The sequence below is a fragment of the Eumetopias jubatus genome, unplaced genomic scaffold (genome assembly GCF_037043125.1).
Source record: "Eumetopias jubatus isolate StellerSeaLion01/CBP00866 unplaced genomic scaffold, mEumJub1_p1.0 scaffold_16, whole genome shotgun sequence".
Classification (NCBI taxonomy): Eukaryota; Metazoa; Chordata; class Mammalia; order Carnivora; family Otariidae; genus Eumetopias; species Eumetopias jubatus.
In genome coordinates, this window is record NW_028274822.1 from 329,167 (window position 1) to 349,559 (window position 20,393).

General features: G+C 46.2%; 1 protein-coding gene across 7 annotated transcripts in view; it reads left to right on the forward strand.

Annotated features, from left to right (window-relative positions):
• Positions 1–20,393, forward strand: part of SLC66A2 (solute carrier family 66 member 2) — a 55,623-nt gene that overhangs the window by 28,875 nt on the left and 6,355 nt on the right. For 5 of the 7 annotated variants that reach the window (XM_088019693.1, XM_088019696.1, XM_088019695.1 and 2 more), the window contains one exon: positions 15,627–15,843. The exons of the other annotated variants lie outside the window; for them this stretch is intronic. In XM_088019693.1, the coding sequence (XP_087875819.1) occupies positions 15,627–15,843 (217 nt within the window). The remainder of the gene's footprint in view (positions 1–15,626; positions 15,844–20,393) is intronic. 7 annotated transcript variants of the gene reach the window in all.

Sequence of the window (20,393 nt, forward strand, 5' to 3'; positions counted from 1 at the left end):
GGGTGAGGGTGGAGAGATGGTCTGGAGTGGCTGAAGCATGTGGTTTATGGGGGATGTGGGGTGGGGGTGAGGCTAGACAGTTAAGGAGAAGGTTTACCACTTAGTGTACAGACCTGTTTTGCGGGGAGGGGGGTGCCCTGGGGGTTTGTGAGGCAGTTCGTGTCCTCACGGCCCCTTCAGGCTCTGCTCCCCCGTCTCCCAGGCTGAGTGCCCGATTGGGGGTGTGGCTGCGTGTTCGCCTCTGACGCCAGCATTATGATGTTCTTGCTGCTCCTGACTCATAAACTCTCTCAAAGTCCCTGCTCTTTTCACGTGCGGCTGCTCAGCATCCTCTTAGAAGGACCAAATCTCTTATAGACCCTTTGGAGCATAAAAGTGCCATCTGATCAGAAATTGGGTCTTTCTTGCCCACTGGGGGACAGTCTCCTGGTGCAGATTCCCTGTGCACATTTCCCAGATGGAAAAATCGCTTCTTAATCCAGGAGGCAGTGGACTGAGTATGAGGCCTTGGGGGGCTGGTGGCAACAGAAGGAGTTTTCAAATCCAGGGAAGCCCCTGCCTTCTGACAAGTAGGGATTTCGGGATGTAAATGATGAGGAAGCTGAAGGGATTGCTCATAGCGGCCCGTTCTCCTCTAAGAGGCAATTAAAGAGCAGGAAGAGCTGAAAGTAGCTGGGAGGGGTCTGGTCATTGCCCCCAGTGCTGGAAACATCTGTTCAGGACTAAATGCCTCGTTTTCAAGTCTTTTTTTTTTTTTAAAGATTTTATTTATTTATTTGACAGAGAGAGACACAGCGAGAGCAAGAACACAAGCAAGGGGAGTGGGAGAGGGAGAAGCAGGCTTCCCGCGGAGCAGGGAGCCCGATGCGGGGCTCGATCCCAGCACCCTGGGACCATGACCTGAGCTGAAGGCAGACGCTTAATGACTGAGCCACCCGAGTGCCCTCATTTTCAAGTCTTGTCTAGAAAACACACCATGTCTGAGTTTGGTGGGCGGGTTGTGAAAATATTGAGGAGATGCAGGTTCGGTTGACACTGTAGCTAGTCTCGGGCATCTCTCCCATGTCCTCACCCTTCTGTTTCTGGAGCATCACCTCCTTACACACCCAGCTGCACCTCTCCGGGGCACTGCCTGGCGGGGGGGGGGAGCAGGTGTCACCCAGGCGCTCCTGAGGAGTGGGGGTGCCCTCCCTGTGCCTGGGCATAGCGCCAGTGTTTCTGGGAGGGAAGCCAGACTCTCTGGTCTCCTAGTTTATTTTACAAATATTTAATGAAAAATTTTCTGACATAGGAATCTCTCAGAAGCATAGAAGAAGTTTGGTCCTATCTGACGCAGATCAGAAATCTGTACTTTTTTTTAAAAATTTCTTTATTGTTATGTTAATCACCATACATTACATCATTAGTTTTTGGTGCAGTGTTCCATGATTCATTGTTTGTTCATAACACCCAGTGCTCCATGCAGAACGTGCCCTCCTCAATACCCATCACCAGGCTAACCCATCCCCCTACCCCCCTCCCCTCTAGAACCCTCAGTTTGTTTTTCAGAGTCCATCATCTCTCCTGGTTCGTCTCCCCCTCCGACATACTCCCCTTTTCTTCCTCTCCTGTTATCTTCTTCTTTTTCTTTTTTCTTAAAATATGTTGCGTTATTTGTTTCAGAAGTACAGAAATCTGTACTTTTTATTAAGCATCTTCTGTGGCCTTTTTCTGACTAAACTGCAATCTCGTTTCATGCCTTCTGTATTTATCCAGTATTAGCCTCAGCTGACATTTTTCCTTATATAATTCCCACTTTTCTTTCTCTACTGCTTAATTTAATGCAGCGTATCAGATACAGATGATGGGTGGATGGGTTGCTGGATTTATTTTAAATTGCCCAGGAAAGAAATGACAGCACCTTATAGTTGAAGTTTAAGAGAAGCATTTTTAACTTCAGCATTAGGAAATAGACTCGTTCAAGTGGGTATTTATATCTGTACCTCTCTCTGTAAAACATCATATCCATTGAAACTATTTTGTTGTCTTACATATTAATTATTAAAATTTGTTTTTTGAAGTGAAATTCACATACCGTAAAATTTATCTTTGATATCTTTTTGAGATAAAATTTGCATCAAATTCACCATTTTAATCACCTTATATAGTTCAGTGGTTTTTAGTACATTCACAATATTGTATAATCATCACCACTATCCAATTACAAAACATTTATTTCTTGGGGCACCTTGCTGGCTTAGTCAGAAGAGCATGAGACTCTTGTGGTCGTGAGTTCAAGCCCCATGTTGGGTGTAGAGATTATTTACATTAAAAAATGTTTAATTACAGAACATTTCCATCCCCCCAAAAAGAAACCCTATACCTCCCAGTTTCTCCATTACCCCAACCCTGGGAAACGACTTGTCTATGTTCTCTGTCTGGATTTGCCTATTCTGGACGTTTCCATAAGTGAGTAATCAGTATGTGGCTTCTTCCACTCAGCATAGTGTTTTCCAGATTTATCTGTGCCGTAGTGCCTTATTCCTTTTCAAGGCCACATAATCCTCCATGATATGAATATACCACGTTTTGCTTACCCTTTCATCCATCGATGGACATTTCGAATGTTTCACCTTCATGAATAATATAGCTGTGAATATTCGTGTACAAGTTTTTATACGACATATGTTTTCAGTTCTGTAGGGACACATGTGGGAGGGGGATCGCTGGCCGTATAGTAACTCCGCATAAACATTGAGGCACTCCAGACTGTTTTCCAAAGTGCACCATTCTGCATCCCTACCAGCTGCACATCCAGTTTTCAATTTCTCCACATCCTCACCCAAACTTTTTATTGTCTTTTTGCTCACCATCATAGTAGCTGCAAAGTGGGATCTCAGTGTGGTTGTGATTTGCATTTCCCTAATGACTGGTGTTGTTGAGCATCTTTTCACATGCTTCTTGGTCATTTGTGTGTCTTTGGAAAAGTGTTCAGGTCCCTTGCCTATTTTTAATTGGGTTCTCATTTTATTGTAAATCATATATATTCAAAGGGAATATTGCTTCTTCAGCTGTCCCAAGAATTCTAAATGATGCTTGTTTTGTGGATTATTAGAAGTTAGTGTTTAGTTTCTCTTGGCACTGCTGTGTTAGGAGAGGGACCTGGACTTGTGTCTTTTTCCCTGCAGCGGCCTCAGGATAACTGCCTCGGGACTGGCTTGGTGTGGGGAGGAGTCAGGTGGTGGAGACCAACCAGGTCCTTGGGACCCCCAACGAGCTACTCTCTGGGGTCCCCTGATTCTGGCCTTCACACTGAGGAGGTGCTGAGGACATGTCCTGGGGGGGGGGGTGTTGCTTGCCTTCTGGAGTCCAGAAGGCAGAGACAGTGGAGGAGGGGACCTGGAGGGAGCCCCTCTGACCTCAGGTCCCTCATCAGGGAGCTGGGCCCAGGGACCTGTGAGCTCCAGAGCTTGGCACAATGGTGCATGCCCACTTCTTTGTGCTTTGCTGAGCTTCAGCCCAGGAGGGGTTAAGCTTGGCACTGTGGGGCTGTGTCCTGTGCCCGTGATCATGGCCCACGTGGGGCAGCTCCTTACCATTGTGCAGTTTGGGGGTTTGCGGGGCGTGAGGCTGTGATGAGAAGCTGGTCCTGGCCTTGGGCTGGGCAGGCTTGTCCTGCAGGTGGCGGGGAGGTCAGGTTGGAGTGTGCGTGTTGTGCAAGGAATGCTGGGTGTCGAGGCAGACTGCACGGGTTCGCAGGGTGCTCTCCTCATCACCGCTTCCCTGTGTGCAATTTTTAGGGTTCTTTCAGGCTTGATCTGTTTGTTTTGTTAATGACATTCAAAAGAACATTTGTCATATATTCTTGGGTAAAATTACTGTCCTTGGGTTGCTTCTGTCATGGACGGAAGTTAGATCCTTTCTTCCCTTTAGGTGGTGACCTCCCCCAGGCAAAGTAAAGCAATCCTGTTGAGGGGAACATTAGTCTGGGAAGGTTGGACTCAGAGGAGCTGAGGGTGGGCTGAACTCTCGGAAAACCTTCAGAGCTGCAGTTCTGTTTAGAATTGGGACTTTATGGAAATCCAGCCTTAATTTACTAACAGGAGACTGCTAGGTCACTAATGTGTTGATGTTTTCCTGGTTAAAAACATCCATTCTTGGGAGAATCCAGGACGAATCCATAGTATTTGGTGTTTTGCGCTGAGGTACAGCCAAGGTGCTGTTTGCAGGGACTTGTCACTGGTGAGGATTGTCCCATAGGGTCCCTCTGTCCATGCACCCCTGTGGACCTCGGGAGTGAACGCTTCTCTGCTTCTCCATGTGGGACAGTCACTTCCTGCACCGGGAAAGGACATGGGCAGTTACGAGTGGAGGCCCCCCCTCCAGAATTTCTTGTCGGGAAAGAATAGGAAGAAGGGTGCTAGGCAGGCATAGGGAGTTTGGTGATGGGTGTGGTGTCGGTGGTGGTGTCCTCGGGGTCAGGGGCCAAACGTGGCTTCTGCTCAGATGTCCCTGTTGGTGTGGTCTGTGGACACACTTTTCACAGTGTTGTGCCCCCCTCCGGACTCTGCAGAGGTCTGTGTCGCTTGGAGGACCTCCTGCCTTATCAAAGGGTCATGGGTTTGGCCATGGAGCTCCCCCCCATAACTCCAGAGACTCAGGAAACGGGACTAGCATCTCCCCACAGAAAAGATGGGGTCCCCAGTACGTAGGAGGACAAGGAGCGTGTGAGCCGAGGGGGTCTGACGAGGGTTGTGTCCCACAGGAATGGGTGTCTGTCCTGTGGTCTGGGGAGTGTGGACTCCTGAGAGCCTGGGGTGGTGAGAGAGCAGCAAATGTGCCCTCAGGGTGGGAATGGGGCTCTGGGGCAGGACTGGAGCTGGGCAGCTCCCAAGGCCTGACCAGGAGAGCGCGGAAGCTTGTGTGATGGGGTGCGTGCGGGGTGTGTGGGGGGTGATAGCCAGCCCAGACAGAGCACCCGCGGGCTCGCTGCGAGGGGAGGCATGTCCCTCCAGCCACCTGAGAGGGGTCAGGCCCTGGAACCTGGGTCTCAGCTGGGAGAGGGCTCTTGTCTGCTTTTGGGGAAGCTTCAGGTACAACTGCCGTCCTGTGTAGTCGACCCCAGACACAGCTCGGGAACCTGTGGTCTGGTGGTGTGGACAGTGCCCAAGGTGGCTCCCGAGCACTGGGGGGCCCTTCTCCCCACTGTGTGGCTCCGTCACTCCCTGGTCCCTTCGGACTGCAGAGTGTTGTTGAGACAGAATCATCACGCCGCGAGCACGTGTTAAAGTGTACGGTTTGGATAAGTTTTGACGTGTGCACCGTGAAACCTCCCCCTGTGAAACCTGAGACCCCGAACATGCCTGTCACCTCCACGGGTTCCCTCTGCCACCCCAACCTGCCTCCCCCCCAGCAGGCACCCACTAATCCGCTTTCCATCCGCACGTCCATTTGCATTTACTAGACTTTGGTGCAAACGGAATCGTACAGTGTGTCCTCTGTTTCATCTGCTTCTTCCACGCAGCAGAATCGTTTTGACATGTGTCCGAGTTGTAGCATGAATCAACGGTCCATTCCGTGTTGGTGTCTGGTGGTATTGCATCACACAGCTGTGCCACGGTTTTTGCTTGTTCGCTGGTGGATGGACATTTGGGTCGTTTCCAGTTCGGGGCTGGTACAGATAAAGCTGCTCTGAACGTTTGTGTACAGGTTTTCATATGAACGTATGCTTTCTTTTCCCGAGTGTATACGTAGGAGTGGACTGCCTGGATCCGATGGTAAGTGTGTTCGACTTCCTCGAACGTCTGCTGTCTCGCCGAGTGCCGTTGCACAGCACATCCCTGGCAGCGTGCGGGTTCCTGGTTCCGCACCCATCTCCACGCCGTGTCTGACCTTTCTCTGTTTGTAGTCGTTTGAGGATGTGGTGTTCATCTCACTGGTGATGATGGTGAGCACCTTCTCCTGTGCCCATCTGTCCTCTCTGTGCAGTGTCCAAATCTGCCAGTTTGAACATTTTCTTACTGAGTTTTGAGGGTTTGTTTTTTAACATTTTGGATATGGGTTGTATATCAGGTGTGTGACTGGCAATATTTTCTCCCTGTTTGTAGTTTGTCTTTTTATTCCCTTAAAATTATCTTGTGACAAGCAGAGTTTTTTTAATTTTTATGAAGTCCACTTTATCGATTTGTTCTTTTATGTGTTATGCTTTTGATGTCATATCAGAAATCTTTGTATAACTGTAGTTTTATGTTTTACATTTAGAGCTGTGATCCATTTTGAGTTACTTTTTGTTGATGATGTGAGGTATGGATACAACTTTGTTTTTGCATGTGGTTGTCTAAAGACTGTCTTTTCTCCACTAAATTGCCTTTGTGTGCTTATCCAAGATCAGTGTCTTGCGGGGGTGCGGGACGGACTCTGTTCTGTTGCCTTGATTTCTCCATCCCTGGGCTAGCCCCACACTGTCATGACTGTAGCTTGGTAATAAGTCTTGGAAGCAGGTTGTGTCAGTCTTCCAACTTTGTTCTAGATTCTGTGCATTTCTGTATGAATTTTAGAATCAGTCTGTCAGTTTCTACAAAAAACGTGCTAGGATTTTGATTGGAATTATCTTGAATCTTAGGTTGATTTGGGGAAAATCGATATCTTCATAATTACACAGAAAGTGTTCACACAGCATGCTTGTAACTGTGGTGCTCAGAAAGCCCCACTTGCAAAGTTGGCCCCGGGTTGGCATCTGGGATTTTTAGGAGACTTGCCTCCTTCCCGTAACTGGGAATGTGGCTCTCTGTACCTAGACCGTGGGTATGACGTGGTAGGTGCTGGACACCTGCTTCCTTTCTGGAAGTCTGGAAGTTTGATATGTGCCAGGCAGAGTGTCTGCATGACCTGGTCCCAATAAAAACTCTGGGCTTTGAGTCTCTAATGAGCTTCCTTGGTTGAGAATGTGTCACATGTTGTCAGTAATTTGTTGCTGGAGGAATTAAGCCCTTCTAGAAAAATCATCGGACCCGGGGATGGTCTGGGAACTCCTACACAAAACGTCAAGATTTCAGGCACATGAGCACCATGTGTGTCTTCCTCAGTTTCCCTGTGTGCTGGTCTTGCACGTTGTCAGATTTATCCCTCAGTGTTTCCTACTCTGTGATGGTATCCTAGATGGTGTTGCCTTTTAAATTTCACTTTCTGATTGGTCATCGCTAGTATGTAGAAATGCAACTGATTGTTGTATATTGATCTTACAGTCTGCAATCTTGCTGAACTGACAGGTTTTAGTGGATTCCTTCAGTATTTTATAAATATGATCATGATCCGTGTCACCTGCAGACAGAGATAGCTCTCCTTCTTCCTTCCCAGACAGGATGTCTTTCATTCTTTTCTCTTGCTTAGTTGCCATGATGAATGTCTGGTGTGGTGTTGAGCAGAAGGTGGCAAGCACACTTGCCCTGTTTCTGATCCCAGGGAAGAGCATTGAGTGCATCACCATGAGCATGGTGTTAGCCGCAGGGTTTTTGTTACCTTTTTTCCACAGGTTGGGGAAGTTCCCTTTTATTCTTCAGCTGTTAATCAGGACTGCATGTTGAATTTTGTCAAATGCTTTTTCTTCATCTATTGAGATGACCATATGTTTTTCTTTTTTAGTTTGATATAGTGCATTACATTGATCGATTTATGGACGTTAACACAGCCTTGCGCTCCTGGGATAAACCCTACTTGGTTATGATGTACTAACCTGTTTATATGTTGTGGGATTTTATTTGCTGCAATATGTTCGGAGTTTTTACATCTACGTTCATGCATGCTGTTGGTCTGTAGTTTGCTTGTAATGCCTTTATTTGGTTTTGGTGTCAGAGTAATGCTGGCTTCATGGAATGAGTTGGGAGTTACTCCATACTTTTCAATTTACTAGATGAGTTTGGGGGGAATTGTTATTTCTTCCCTGAATATTTGTTAGGGTTCCCCAGTGAAGCCGTCTGTTCCTGGAGTTATCTTTGTGGGAAGTTTTTAATTCACATTCAACTTTTTTTTTTTTTAAGATTTTATTTATTAGAGAGAGACACAGCGAGAGAGGGAACACAAGCAGGGGGAGTGGGAGAGGGAGAAGCAGGCCTCCCGGGGAGCAGGGAGCCAGATGCGGGGCTCAATCCCAGGACCCTGGAATCATGACCTGAGCCGAAGGCAGACGCTTAACAACTGAGCCACCCAGGTGCCCCACATTCAACTTCTTGATGGATATATGCTTATTTGTTTTATCTATTTCATTTTGAGTCATTTACAGCTTCTCGTTTTTCCTAATCATTCTGGCTAGAGATGGTTGATCTAGCTTTGGTTTCATTGATTTTCTCTTTTTTTCTGTTTTCTGTATATTGGTTTCTGTTATCCTTCTTAATTCCTTTTATCTATTTACTTTGGGTTTAAAAATTGATTGATTTTTTTTTTTTTTTTTAGAAAGAGCGTGAGTGGGAGGGGCAGAGGGAGAGAGAATCTCGAGCAGAGTCCCCGCTGAGCGCAGAGCCTGACACGGGGCTCGATCCCAGGACCCTGATATCACGACCCAAGCCGAAACCAAGAGTCGGATGCTTCCCTGCCTGAGCTGCCCCGGTGCCCCTTTACTTTGCATTTAACTTGTTTCTTCCCTCACCCCTGGCACGCTTGCTTCTGGCGCAGACATCGCAGGTTAAGCAGGCGGCCGCGAGTCTTTCCACAGTGGTGCATTTGGCTTGTATGTTGCTTTTTCGTTTCATTCAGTTCAAAATACTTTCTAATTTCTCTTCGCTAATTTTAATTTTTCTTTTTCTGTGTCCATTTATGGGCATTTGCTGTGGGGTTTACAGTGGTCATCTTTCCCTTCGTCTGCCCTCCGGGGACGCCCGGCCACCTGTGTGTGCCAGGGGTGGGTCTGCTCGCCTCTCCTGTCTCTGTGATTGATCGATGGTTTGGCACATGCAGCTTTGCATATGCTGAACCCCTACTGTTTTGTTCTTATTTTTGTCTGACAGTCACTTATTAAAGAGATTTAAATTATAAGAAAAAAATCGTATACATTTTCCCCCTTAGTTACCATATCTTAGCCAAAGATGTTAGAGCTGTATTTCCATATGGTGCCTGAAGGACTTCCTTTAACATTTCTGGCAGCACGAGTCTCTGGTGATGGATTTTTTAAGCTTTGAAATGTAAAAAAAGTTTTTATCACCCACCTTCATGTTGGAAGATATTTTCACGAGGTGTAAATTCTAAGCTGACGAGGTGTAAATTCTAAGCTGACGGGTTTTCTTCCGGTCCGTTCAAGATATTGCTGCCTGGGCTGTGCTTGGTGAGCGGCCTGACGTCACTGCTCTTTGTTCCTCTGCACGTGATGTCTTTTTTTCTTGCTGCCTTTCTCATTTTCTTTTTATTACTAGTTTTGAGAAGTGTGATTATGATGTGCCCTGATGTGGTTTTCTTCATGTTTCTTGTGCTTGGGGTCCATTGTGCTTCTTATATTTATGACTTAAAGTTTTGTAAAATTTTGGAAAATTTTGGCCCTTCTTTCCTTCAGCGATCTTGGTCCTTTTTTCTGCCCTCCCCCACCCGAAAATTCAGGGACCCCAGACCGCACAAGGACGCCCTTCGAAGTTGTCCCACAGCTCACTAATGCGTCTGTTCATTACAACGTTACCTTAGTTCTGTCGTATCTTGCAGCTTCTCTTCCTTTGTCTTCAGGTTTCCTAGTCTTTTCTTCTTTGTCTAATCTTATGTTAATCCCATCCATATATTTTTCATCTCAGGTGTTGTAATTTTTATCCCCAGATGGTTTTTTTGGGGGGGTAGGTCTTTTTTTTTTTTTTAAGATTTTATTTACTTATTTGACAGAGACACAGCGAGAGAGGGAACACAGGCAGGGGGAGTGGGAGAGGGAGAAGCAGGCTTCCCACGGAGCAGGGAGCCCGATGCGGGGCTCGATCCCAGGACCCTGGGACCATGACCTGAGCCCAAGGCAGACGCTTAACAACTGGGCCATCCAGGCACCCCTGGGCAGGGGGTAGGTCTTAAATAATATATATGATATATAATTTTCTGTGTCTCTACTTAACCTTTTGAACAAATGGAATATAATTATAATAACTGTTTTGATACCCTTGTCAGTTAATTTCAACATTGATATCAGCTGTGAGTTTTTTTTTTCAGTTGGCCAATTTGTCTCTTCATTATAGGTCACATTTTCCTTTTCTTCGCATGCCTAGTCATTTGTGATCGGATGTCAGACATTATGTGCTTTACCTTGTTGGCTGCTGGATATTTTTAAGTTTCTATAAATATTCGTGAGCTTTGTTGTGGGGATGCAGTTGAGTAACTTGGAAACACTTTGATCTTTGTAAATCTTGCTTTTCAGATTAGTTAGGTGGGACCAGAGCATTGCTCAGTCTGGACTAGTTACTCCTCACACTGAAAGCAAGGTCACGGTGAATGTTCTACCCAAAACCCTGTCAATTTTGAGGTTTCGGGCTTTGGCTGATAGGGAGGCACTAGCCTTGGCCCTTTGTGGACGCTGGGCACTGTGAATAGTTACCCTCTTGGTTGGTTCTTTCCCTGGTCTTGTGATCAGTGCTCAGCTGAGTGCTTGAGGAGAGCCCTGTGCAGACCTGCAGCGTTCTCCTGCTTTGGTGGTGCTTTGTCCCATCAACTCCAGCTGCCTTGTTGCCCGGACGTTGTGTCGTCTCCCGCACTGCGGGTTTCTGTGGCCTTGGCCTGGGTTCCCTGGAAACTCGCTCCAGGCCTAACCTGGGGCATTTGGGGCTCACGTCACCTGTTTCCTGTCTGCCAGAGGTCACTGTCCTTTACTGCCTCATGTCCAGTGTTTCGTAGATGTATATTTTGTCCATTTTTCAGTTGTTTGGGAGAGTAAATCTGGTCTCTGTGGCTCCATCTGGACTGGAAAGGGAGTGGCAGCTCAGTTTTCATTTTCCTGGCCTTTGTATGCCCCTCACCTCTCTCGGCTGCTTACCTGTCAATACCCCTCTCATTTGGGATCTTCTTCCTCTACAGTCTGGACTTTACCAGAGTGGAAGGATGCCTCACCTTTTCAGCAGCAGTGGTGATGGTGATGAATTGTTCCTTTTGCTTCCTTCGCTCTGGATTAGAATTGCCACCCGGGGTGGCATGGGGACTCTGTTTTCTCTTCTTTTTTGTAATTGGCTTATTTCACTCAGCATAATGCCCTCAAAGTTCATCGTGTTTTAGCATATTGCAGAATTTTCTTCCATTTTAAGGTTGAATAATACTGTCGTATGTATAGACCTCATTTTGCTTGTCTATTCACCTGTTGATGGACAGTGAATTGCTTCCGTGTTTCAGCTATTGTGAATACTGTTGCTGTGAACATGGTTGCACGGATGTCTGTTTGAGTCCCTGCTTCTTAGTTCTTTGGGTGCATGCCCAGAAGGAGAATCCTGGGTCACACAGTAGTTCTGTGTTTAATTTTGCGAGGACACTCTGCTGTTTCCACGGTGGCCGCAGACATTCTGTGCTCCCACCAGCAGTGACAAGGGCCCAGGTTCTCCACGTCCTCGCCAACACCGATTTCTGTTTAATAGCAGCCATCCTAATGGTTGTGAAGTTGTAGCTCATTGTGGTTTTGATTTGCACTTCCGTAATGATTAACAACATTGGGTATCTCTTCATGTGCTTATTGACCATGAACTGTCTGTTCAGCTCCTTTGCCCCCTTTAAACATGGGGTTTCTTTGTTTGTTTTTTGAGTTGTAAGCATTCTTTATATATTCTACATACAAGTTCTTTATTGGATATGTGATTCTCTCCCATTCCCTGGGTTGCCTTTCACTCTGTTGATGTGTCCTTTGAAACACAGAGGTTTTTTTAAAAATTTAATTTTTTCAGCTTTATTGAGATATTATTGACATATAACCACTTAAGACGTACAGTGTGATGATTTAATACACATATATTAAGAAATAAGTGCACAGTAAGATTAATTAACACTTCTACACCCTCATGTACTTTATTTTTTATTTTTTTCTAAGATTTTATTTATTTATTCGACAGAGAGAGACACAGCGAGAGAGGGAACACAAGTAGGGGGAGTGGGAGAGGGAGAAGCAGGCTTCCCACAGAGCAGGGAGCCCGATGCAGGGCTCGATCCCAGGACCCTGGGATCATGACCTGAGCTGGAGGCAGACGCCCAATGACTGAGCCACCCAGGTGCCCCTTACCTTTTTTTTTTTTTTTTAACATTTAAGATCTACTCTCTTTACACCTTTCTTTTTTTTCCTTTCTTTTCTTTCTTTCTTTTTTTTTTAAAGTAAACTCTGTACCCAAAGTGGGGCCTGAACTCACAAGCCCAAGATCAAGAGTTGCATGCTCAATGAACTGAGCCAGCCAGGTGCCCCAGCCACTTTCAAGTGTATAATACAATATTGTTAATTATAGTTACCATTCTGTACATTAGATCCCAGAACTTGTTCATCATATGGCTGGAAGTTGGTGCCTGACATCTCCACCACCCCCAGTCCTGACAACCACCATTCTACTCTTGTTTCTGTAAGTTTGTCATTTTGGATTCCACATAGAAGTGAGAGCATACAGTACTTGTCCTTCTCTGACTGATTTTACTTAGCATAACGTCCTCAAGATCCATCTATATTGGCACAAAAGGCACGATTTCTGTCCCCATCCCCCCTTTTTAATGGCTGAATAATATTGTGTTATATATATAGCACGTTTTCTTTATCCATTCATCTCTTGATGGTCACTGAGGTTGTTTCCATGTCTTGGCTATTGTGAGTAATGCTGCAGTGAGCATGGGGTGCAGGTATCTCTTCAAGATAGTGATTTCATTTCCTTTGGCTATATTCCAGAAGTAGAATTGCTAGATCATGTGGTAGCTCTATTTTTAATTTTTTGAGGAACCTCCATGCTGTTTTCCATAATGGCTGCACCCGTTTGCATCCCCACCCACAGTGCTCAAGGTTCTCTTTCTCCACATCCTCGTCAATACTGCTGTTTCTTGTCCTCTTGAGTTTAGCCGTTCTGACAGGTGTGAGGTGATCTCTCATCATAGTTTCAATCTGCATTTCCCTGATGCTGAGTGATGTTGAGCATCTTCTCACATGTCTGTTGGCCGTTTGTACGTCTACTTTGGAAAAAGACCTAATCTAGTCCTGTGACCATTTTTTAATTGGATTGGCTTTTTTTTTTTTTTTTTGCCTTTGAGTTGTATGAGTTTCATATATATTTTGGATATAAACCTGGAGTAAGAGGGACAGTCTGCAGATATTTTCTCCTGCTCGGTAAGTCTCCTTCTCATTTTGCTGGTTGTTTTTGCTCTGCAGATGCTTTTCAGTTTGATGTAATTCCACTCATTTATTTTTGCTTTGGTTGCTTTCACTTTTGGTGTCATATCTAAAAAATTGTTGCCAAGACCAATAATGTCAAAGAGCTTTTTTTCCCTAGGAACACAGAAGTTTAAAATTTTGATGTCATCCAATTTATCTATTTTTTCTTTTGTTGCCTTGCTTTTGTTGTCACATCTAAGAAACCATTGACAAATCCAACATCCTGAAGGTTTTTCCCTCTATATGTTCTCCTAAGAGTTTTATCTCTCATGTTTAGGTCTTTGATCCATTTTGAATTGATTTTTGTATATGCTAAGGTAAGGGTCTAGCCTCAGTCTTTTCTCAGAAATTTTTGGTAAGGATTTTCTTTTAGTCATTTGTTAATTGACTTGCTCCTTGAGAACCTAAAATAGAAAGGCTTCCGACAGATTGACCTTGGGCCTTGTTTCCTAAGGCCCCCTGGACCCTGACCTGGTATCCTCAGCTCATCCTTGTCCTGGCCCAAGTTCTCAGCTCTGACCACGTTCTCTCCCCTCCTCAGGCACAAAGGCAGGAACTTCAGCCAGGTCTGAGATTCGTCCCCTTGCTGTATCCTTTCATGATTACATATTCTCTGTAAGGAATACCTCAGTGTTTGCCCCCAGCTCTGTGTGCTAGGCTCCCCTGCACACTCAGGCCACCCCCATGTGGCAGCTGGGGTTTGTCCATGAAGCACAGCTGGCTCATACCCTGCCCTGCTGTGGGAAGTGTTGTCATGCCTGCAGAATGCATTCATCCCTCCTCTGGCCCTCCTGCCTGCATTTCCCCTTTCTAGCTCAGACTTTGGGCTATGTTCTCATATGGAGAGAGGGAGTGGAGCTAGAAGGGAGAGCCCAGGGTTGGGAGGACAGGCACATGTGTGCAGGTTGAATATTCCCCTTAGGGTACTTCCCGGCCCCTGGATGGCCAGCCCCCGCCACCCCGCACCCTTGCCCATGCCTGCAGCCCTGGTGGGGTGCCCTGGCTCCAGACCCTGCCAGTCTAAGGGCCAGGCCTGTCTTGGGGCAAATCATGCCCCCTCATGTTCTCTCTGTATTTGTCCCCATTTTCCTGACCTTCCCTGAAGCCACTTCTGTCCCCAGGACCTCCCTTGTTTATCTGCCAAAGCCCAGGAACTTCATGTAGTTTGCTGATTTGTGAGTGCTTAGAGTTTCGTTTCCGTAGGACACATCTGTCGAGCAAACGATAACATTCCATCAACAAAGTGTGTAGTGATGATAAGTACATACCTTTATTGGGCCCTTATTATGGGCTGGGCACTTTATAAGGTTCATAAGATTAACTCGTGTAACTATTACAACAGCTGTAGGAGGCAGGTTATGTTATTCCTCTTTTACATCTGAAGAGATGGAGACACGTGGTTAACTAATGCAGTTGTGGAGGAAGGAGTGAGGATTCTACCCAGAAAAGAGATTTCAAGAGGCTCCAATACAATCCCTGCACTATGTTATAGTGGATTTAAGGATTTTAGCATCTCTACATTGAATCCATATCTGTATCAAGGTTCCCTCACAAGTGCCTTGGTCAAGAGCATATGGAGCCCCAAAGCCCATATCTATCTTCTGCATATTGACCTTGACCACCTCACTCAGTTCACCTTCTCTCCTCATGCTGACCTTGACCTCCTCACTCAGTTCACATTCTCTCCTCACGCTGACCTTGACTTCCTCACTCAGTTCACATTCTCTCCTCACGCTGACCTTGACCTCCTCACTCAGTTTTCATCTCTGCTCATGCTGACCTTCACCTCAGTTCACATCCTCTCTCCTCACGCTGACCTTGACCTCCTCACTCAGTTCACATTCTCTCCTCACGCTGACCTTGACCTCCTCACTCAGTTCACATTCTCTCCTCACGCTGACCTTGACTTCCTCACTCAGTTCACATTCTCTCCTCACGCTGACCTTGACCTCCTCACTCAGTTTTCATCTCTCCTCATGCTGACCTTGACCTCCTCACTCAGTTCACATTCTCTCCTCACGCTGACCTTGACCTCCTCACTCAGTTTTCATCTCTCCTCACACTGACCTTGACCTCCTCACTCAGTTCACATTCTCTCCTCATGCTGACCTTGACCTCCTCACTCAGTTCACATTCTCTCCTCACGCTGACCTTGACCTCCTCACTCAGTTTTCATCTCTCCTCGTGCTGACCTTGACCTCCTCACTCAGTTTTCATCTCTCCTCATGCTGACCTTCACCTCAGTTCACATCCTCTCTCCTCACGCTGACCTTGACCTGTATGCCTAGTTTACATTTCTCTCTCCCTCTCGCCCTAGACTTTGACCCTCACCACTTCTGGCACTGGAGCAGCTTTGGGGACTACGTGCAGTGTGTCCTGGCCTTCACGGGCGTGGCGGGCTATGTCACATACCTGTCCATCGACTCAGCCCTGTTTGTGGAGACCCTGGGCTTCCTGGCTGTGCTGACTGAGGCCACGCTGGGTGTCCCCCAGCTCTACCGCAACTACTGCCACCAGTCCACTGAGGGCATGAGGTAGGCGGCACGTGTTGCTCTCACCGTACCTCTTGGTACCAGTGTGCCCACATGTTCGGTAAAAATCCAAATGTGTACAAACCTGGCTGCTGTATTTTCAGTTATATTTGCAAAACTGCCAGGGTAAGAGCACAGACGTCTTGATGCGTGAGCAGATGTGTTAGCTTGGAACAGGTAAGGGGATGCTGAGACTGTCTTGTGAAGCAGATACACAGTACGGGGTCTTTAAGGATGAACCTGAAGCATCGTAGTGGGAGGAATGTGCTGAGCATAGGAGAGGGGATAAGAAGAGAGAAGGCTCTGCCCACAGAGTGTAGACATGTGCAGAGGTGGCCCTGGCGACCAGTGGTAGAGGCTGTGTCATGGGATTACCTCTTGGTGGTAGCTGTGTGTCACAGCAGAGCTAATGTGCTGTTGCCATCCATGTCTTCAAATGTCCCCCAAGTCACGGAAGGCCAGTATGGAACGGGTCTCAAAGGCCTTGGGTGGAGCCCTCTACTTCCTGTCCTGGCCCCATGAGAGTCACCTATGGCATTGGAACAGGGTGTCCACTGGAATTTCGGGGGTCCCCTTGGGTGGGCTTGCTCAAAATCTTTGTCATTCCTGCCAGGTGTTCCTCTAGCACTTGCTTCCTGTGATGGGGAGCTTCCTCCCCAGGTGTGAGTACACCTGCGCAGGGCTCTGTTAATGGCTCCATAGTAGTAGCTGAACCTCTCATGCCTTTTTCCCTGAGATCCATGCAGACCCTCAGCCCCTCCCAGGATGGTCCTGTGTGTGTGAAGGTAGCATCATGACCCCACCTCCCTGGGGGCCTTTTCTCTGTGCTGATCCCCCTCAGGTCCATTGGCCATCCCTCCTGTGATATGGCTTATAGCCCCCTCCTTACCCAATTCTCCCTGGATGGGTCTATTCAAGTGAAGCATGACAGAAGACGACTAGTGTGCACCTTTAGATCTGAATGTGCTGTTTGGAGGCCTGTCCAGTGGCTGAGACAGGGTATCCCCTCCCTGGGGACCCTTGGCACCTGCAGACTCACTGAGGCTAACCACCTGATTTGTGGCCACAGCATGCTCACAGTGGGCTCACATTGCTCTGGTACCTGCTGCTTCCAAGCCCACCTGAGTGTTTGGCTGCACTTGGGCTGTCACTGTTTACTGGTTAGATCCTGTAGGCAGCTCTTAGTATATCCAGCATACAGGGGATACCCTGGCAGTTGAATCCAACATTGTCTCAATTTTCCAAGTGCAAGCTTCTGTGATGGGAAAGGACTGTCAATGGGTCAGAGGCAGGCCAGAGTAGAGGCTGCTGATGCCTATGGCTGGAGGCTGTGATCCATGGATAGGAAGCTGAGTTCACAGACATCTCTAGAAGGCAGAGATTCAAGCTTCTTCTTCTTCTTCTTTTTTAGATTTATTTATTTATTTATTTAGAGAGTGGCGGGGCGGGGCAGAGGGAGAAGGAGAGAGAGAATCTCAAGCAGATGTCCCACTGAGCACAGAGCCCAACACGGGGCTCAATCCCACAACTCTGAGAATATTACCTGAACCTAAATCAAGAGTTGGATGCTCAACTAACTAAGCCACCCCAGGCACCCCAAGATTCAGGCTTCTTAATGTAGGAAATGACACAACAGCTTAATCCCCCAGTGCAACCAAGAGCAGGTTACAGGGCACTCAGGAAATTACAAAAACAGTTCCATTTATGATGATATGAAAAGTATAAATACTTAGGAATTAACCAAGGAGGTAAAAGACTTATACAATGAAAACTACAAAACACTGGTGAAAGAAATTGAAGACATAAGTAAATGTTCACGGACTGAAAGACTCAGTATTGTTTAAATGTCAGTACTACCCAAAGCAATCTCAGATTTAATGGAATCCCTATCAAAATCCTTCTGGTTTTTTTGAAGAAATAGAAAAACCAGTCCTAAAATTCATATGGAATATTGAGGGACCCCAAAAAGTCAAAACAATCTCAAGAACAAAACTAGAGGACTCACACTTTCAGATTTCAAAAATAACTGCAAAGGTACAGTAATCAAGACAGTGTGTTATTGGCATAAAGACAAATAGACCACTGGAATAGAGTAGAGAGCCTGGAAACAACCCTTACATATATAGTTAAATGATTTTCAGCAAGGGTGCCAAGACCATTCAGTGGAGAAAGGACAGTCTTCTCAACAAATGGTTCGGAGAAATGGGATATCCACATGCAAAAGAATGAAGTTAGACGCTTACTTGGCACCATATATAAAAATGAACTCAAAATGGATCAAAGACCTAAATGTGACACCTAAAACCATAAAATTCTTAGAAGAAAACATAGGAGAAAAGCATCATGACATTGGATTTGGCAGTGATTTCTTGGATGTGACACCAAAGGCACAGGAAAAAACAAAAAGGCAAATTAAACTTTATAAAATCAAAAAGTTTTATGCATCAAAAGACTATCCACAGAGTAAAAAGGCAACCTATAGAATGGGAGAAAATATGTGCAAATCATCTATCCAATTAGGGATTAGTATTAAGACTGTAGTTTGGCTCGGGTCATGATCCCAGGGTCCTGCGATCGAGCCCCTCATCGGGCTCCCTGCTTGGCGGGGAGCCTGCCTCTCTCTGTCGCTGCCCCTGCTTATGCTCTCTCTCTCTCTGTCAAATAAATAAATAAATATTAAAAAAAAAAGACTATAGAAAGAGCTTCTAAAACTCAATGACAAAAAACCAAACAATCCAATTAAAAATGAATAAAAGACTGGAAAAATATTTTTCCAAGGCAGATGTATAAGTGGCCAATAAGCACAAGAAAAGATGCTCAGCTTCCGTAATCATCAGGGAAATGCAGCTCAAACTACACTGAGGTCCCACCTCACACCGAGTAGGACGGCTGCTCCCAGAAAAAGAAAACCAGCAAGTGTTGGTGAGGGTGTGGAGAAAGAGGCACCTTCACCCACTGTGGGTGGGAATGCACACCAGTGTAGCCCCTGTGGAAAACAGTATGGATGTTCCTTAAAAAATAAAAAATAGAATCACCATATGATCCAGCGGTTCTTCTTCTGGGTATCTGCCCGGAAGGGTTGAAAGCAGGGTCCTGAGATATTTGTACGCTCACATTCTAGCTGCACTATTCACAACAGCTAAAATGTGGGAGCAACTCAAGTGTCCATTGATGGGTGAATGGATCAGCAAAATTTGATATATAAATGGCAATATAATGATTTATAAGAAACATCTATGTGGTAATTCAGATGAGCTCTTCAGAGAGCTTCAGGTGCAGATTTGGGGAGACGGGTGCACCTGGAGAGGGCATGGGAGCTGGAGGGGTTCTGTTACCCATTTCAAGTATACAGTTGGGGGGATTTTAGTCTATCCACAGAGTTGTGCAACCACCACCGTGTAATGTTAGAACATTTTCATCACACCCCAAAAAGGAACCTTGTACCTGCTGGTGATCACTCTTCATTTCCTCCCGACCTCCTGCCCTCAGCAGCCACTGATCTGCTGTCTCTAAGGACACTTCACATAAGTGGAGTCATGTAAAACCTCACAGTGTTCCCAGGCTCCTCCACGTACAGCGTACCCATGCTCCACTCCTGAGGCTGGACCATAATATTTCATTGTATGGATATATCCACTTTTGTTCTTCAGTCAATGGACATTTGGGTTGTTCAACATCTTTTTGGCCAATATAATGCTGCTTTGAAATTCATGTACAAGTTTCTGTGTGGACATTTGTTTTCATTTCTCTTGGAATAGACCGGCAGTGGAATCGTTGGGTCAGATGGTAGATCTGTTTTGAATTATTTGAGGAGCTGCCATGCTGTGTCCACGGTGGCGTGTGAGGGTTCTGATCCTTGCGCATCTTCACCAACACTTGTTACTATGTGGTCTTTTGATTCTAGCCATCTTAGTGGGTGTCACCTGGGATCTCAGTGTGGTTTTGATTTGCATTTCCCTGATGACTACTGATGTTGAGCATCTTGTCATGTGCTTTTTGGCCATCTGTGTATCTTCTTTGGTCAGGCCTCTGCCCATTTTTAAGTGTGGTTGTTTGTCTTTTTATTACTGAGTTGTAGAGTTCCTATATGCACTGCATACTAGAACCTTATCAGGCATATGATTTGCAATTTTTTTCTCCCATCCGGTGGGTTGTCTTTTCACTTTCGTCTTAAGCACAAAAGATTTTAAATTTGCTGCAGTCTAATGTGTTTGTGTGTGTGGGTGGGTGGGTGTTGCTTATGCTTTTGTTGTCATACCCAAGAAACCACTGTCTAACCCAAGGTCACAAAAACCTACTCCTTTGGGATGTGTTTTGGATGGATTTTGAATTACAGAGAGCTTTTGATAGGTGGAAAGGGGAAGGTCTGGGTCTAGGCTGGGGGTGGGAGTGAGGGGAGGGGGCTGGGGAGGCCACAGGAGTTGACATGGTCAGGTGCAGGAGGCAGCAGCTGGAGTTGGTGATGGGCAGAGGAATCCAGCTCCCAGGCTACCAGCCTGAGCAGGAAGGACGTGGCCTGGGGCATGGGAGGTGACAGTCTGGGCTTCCTGCAT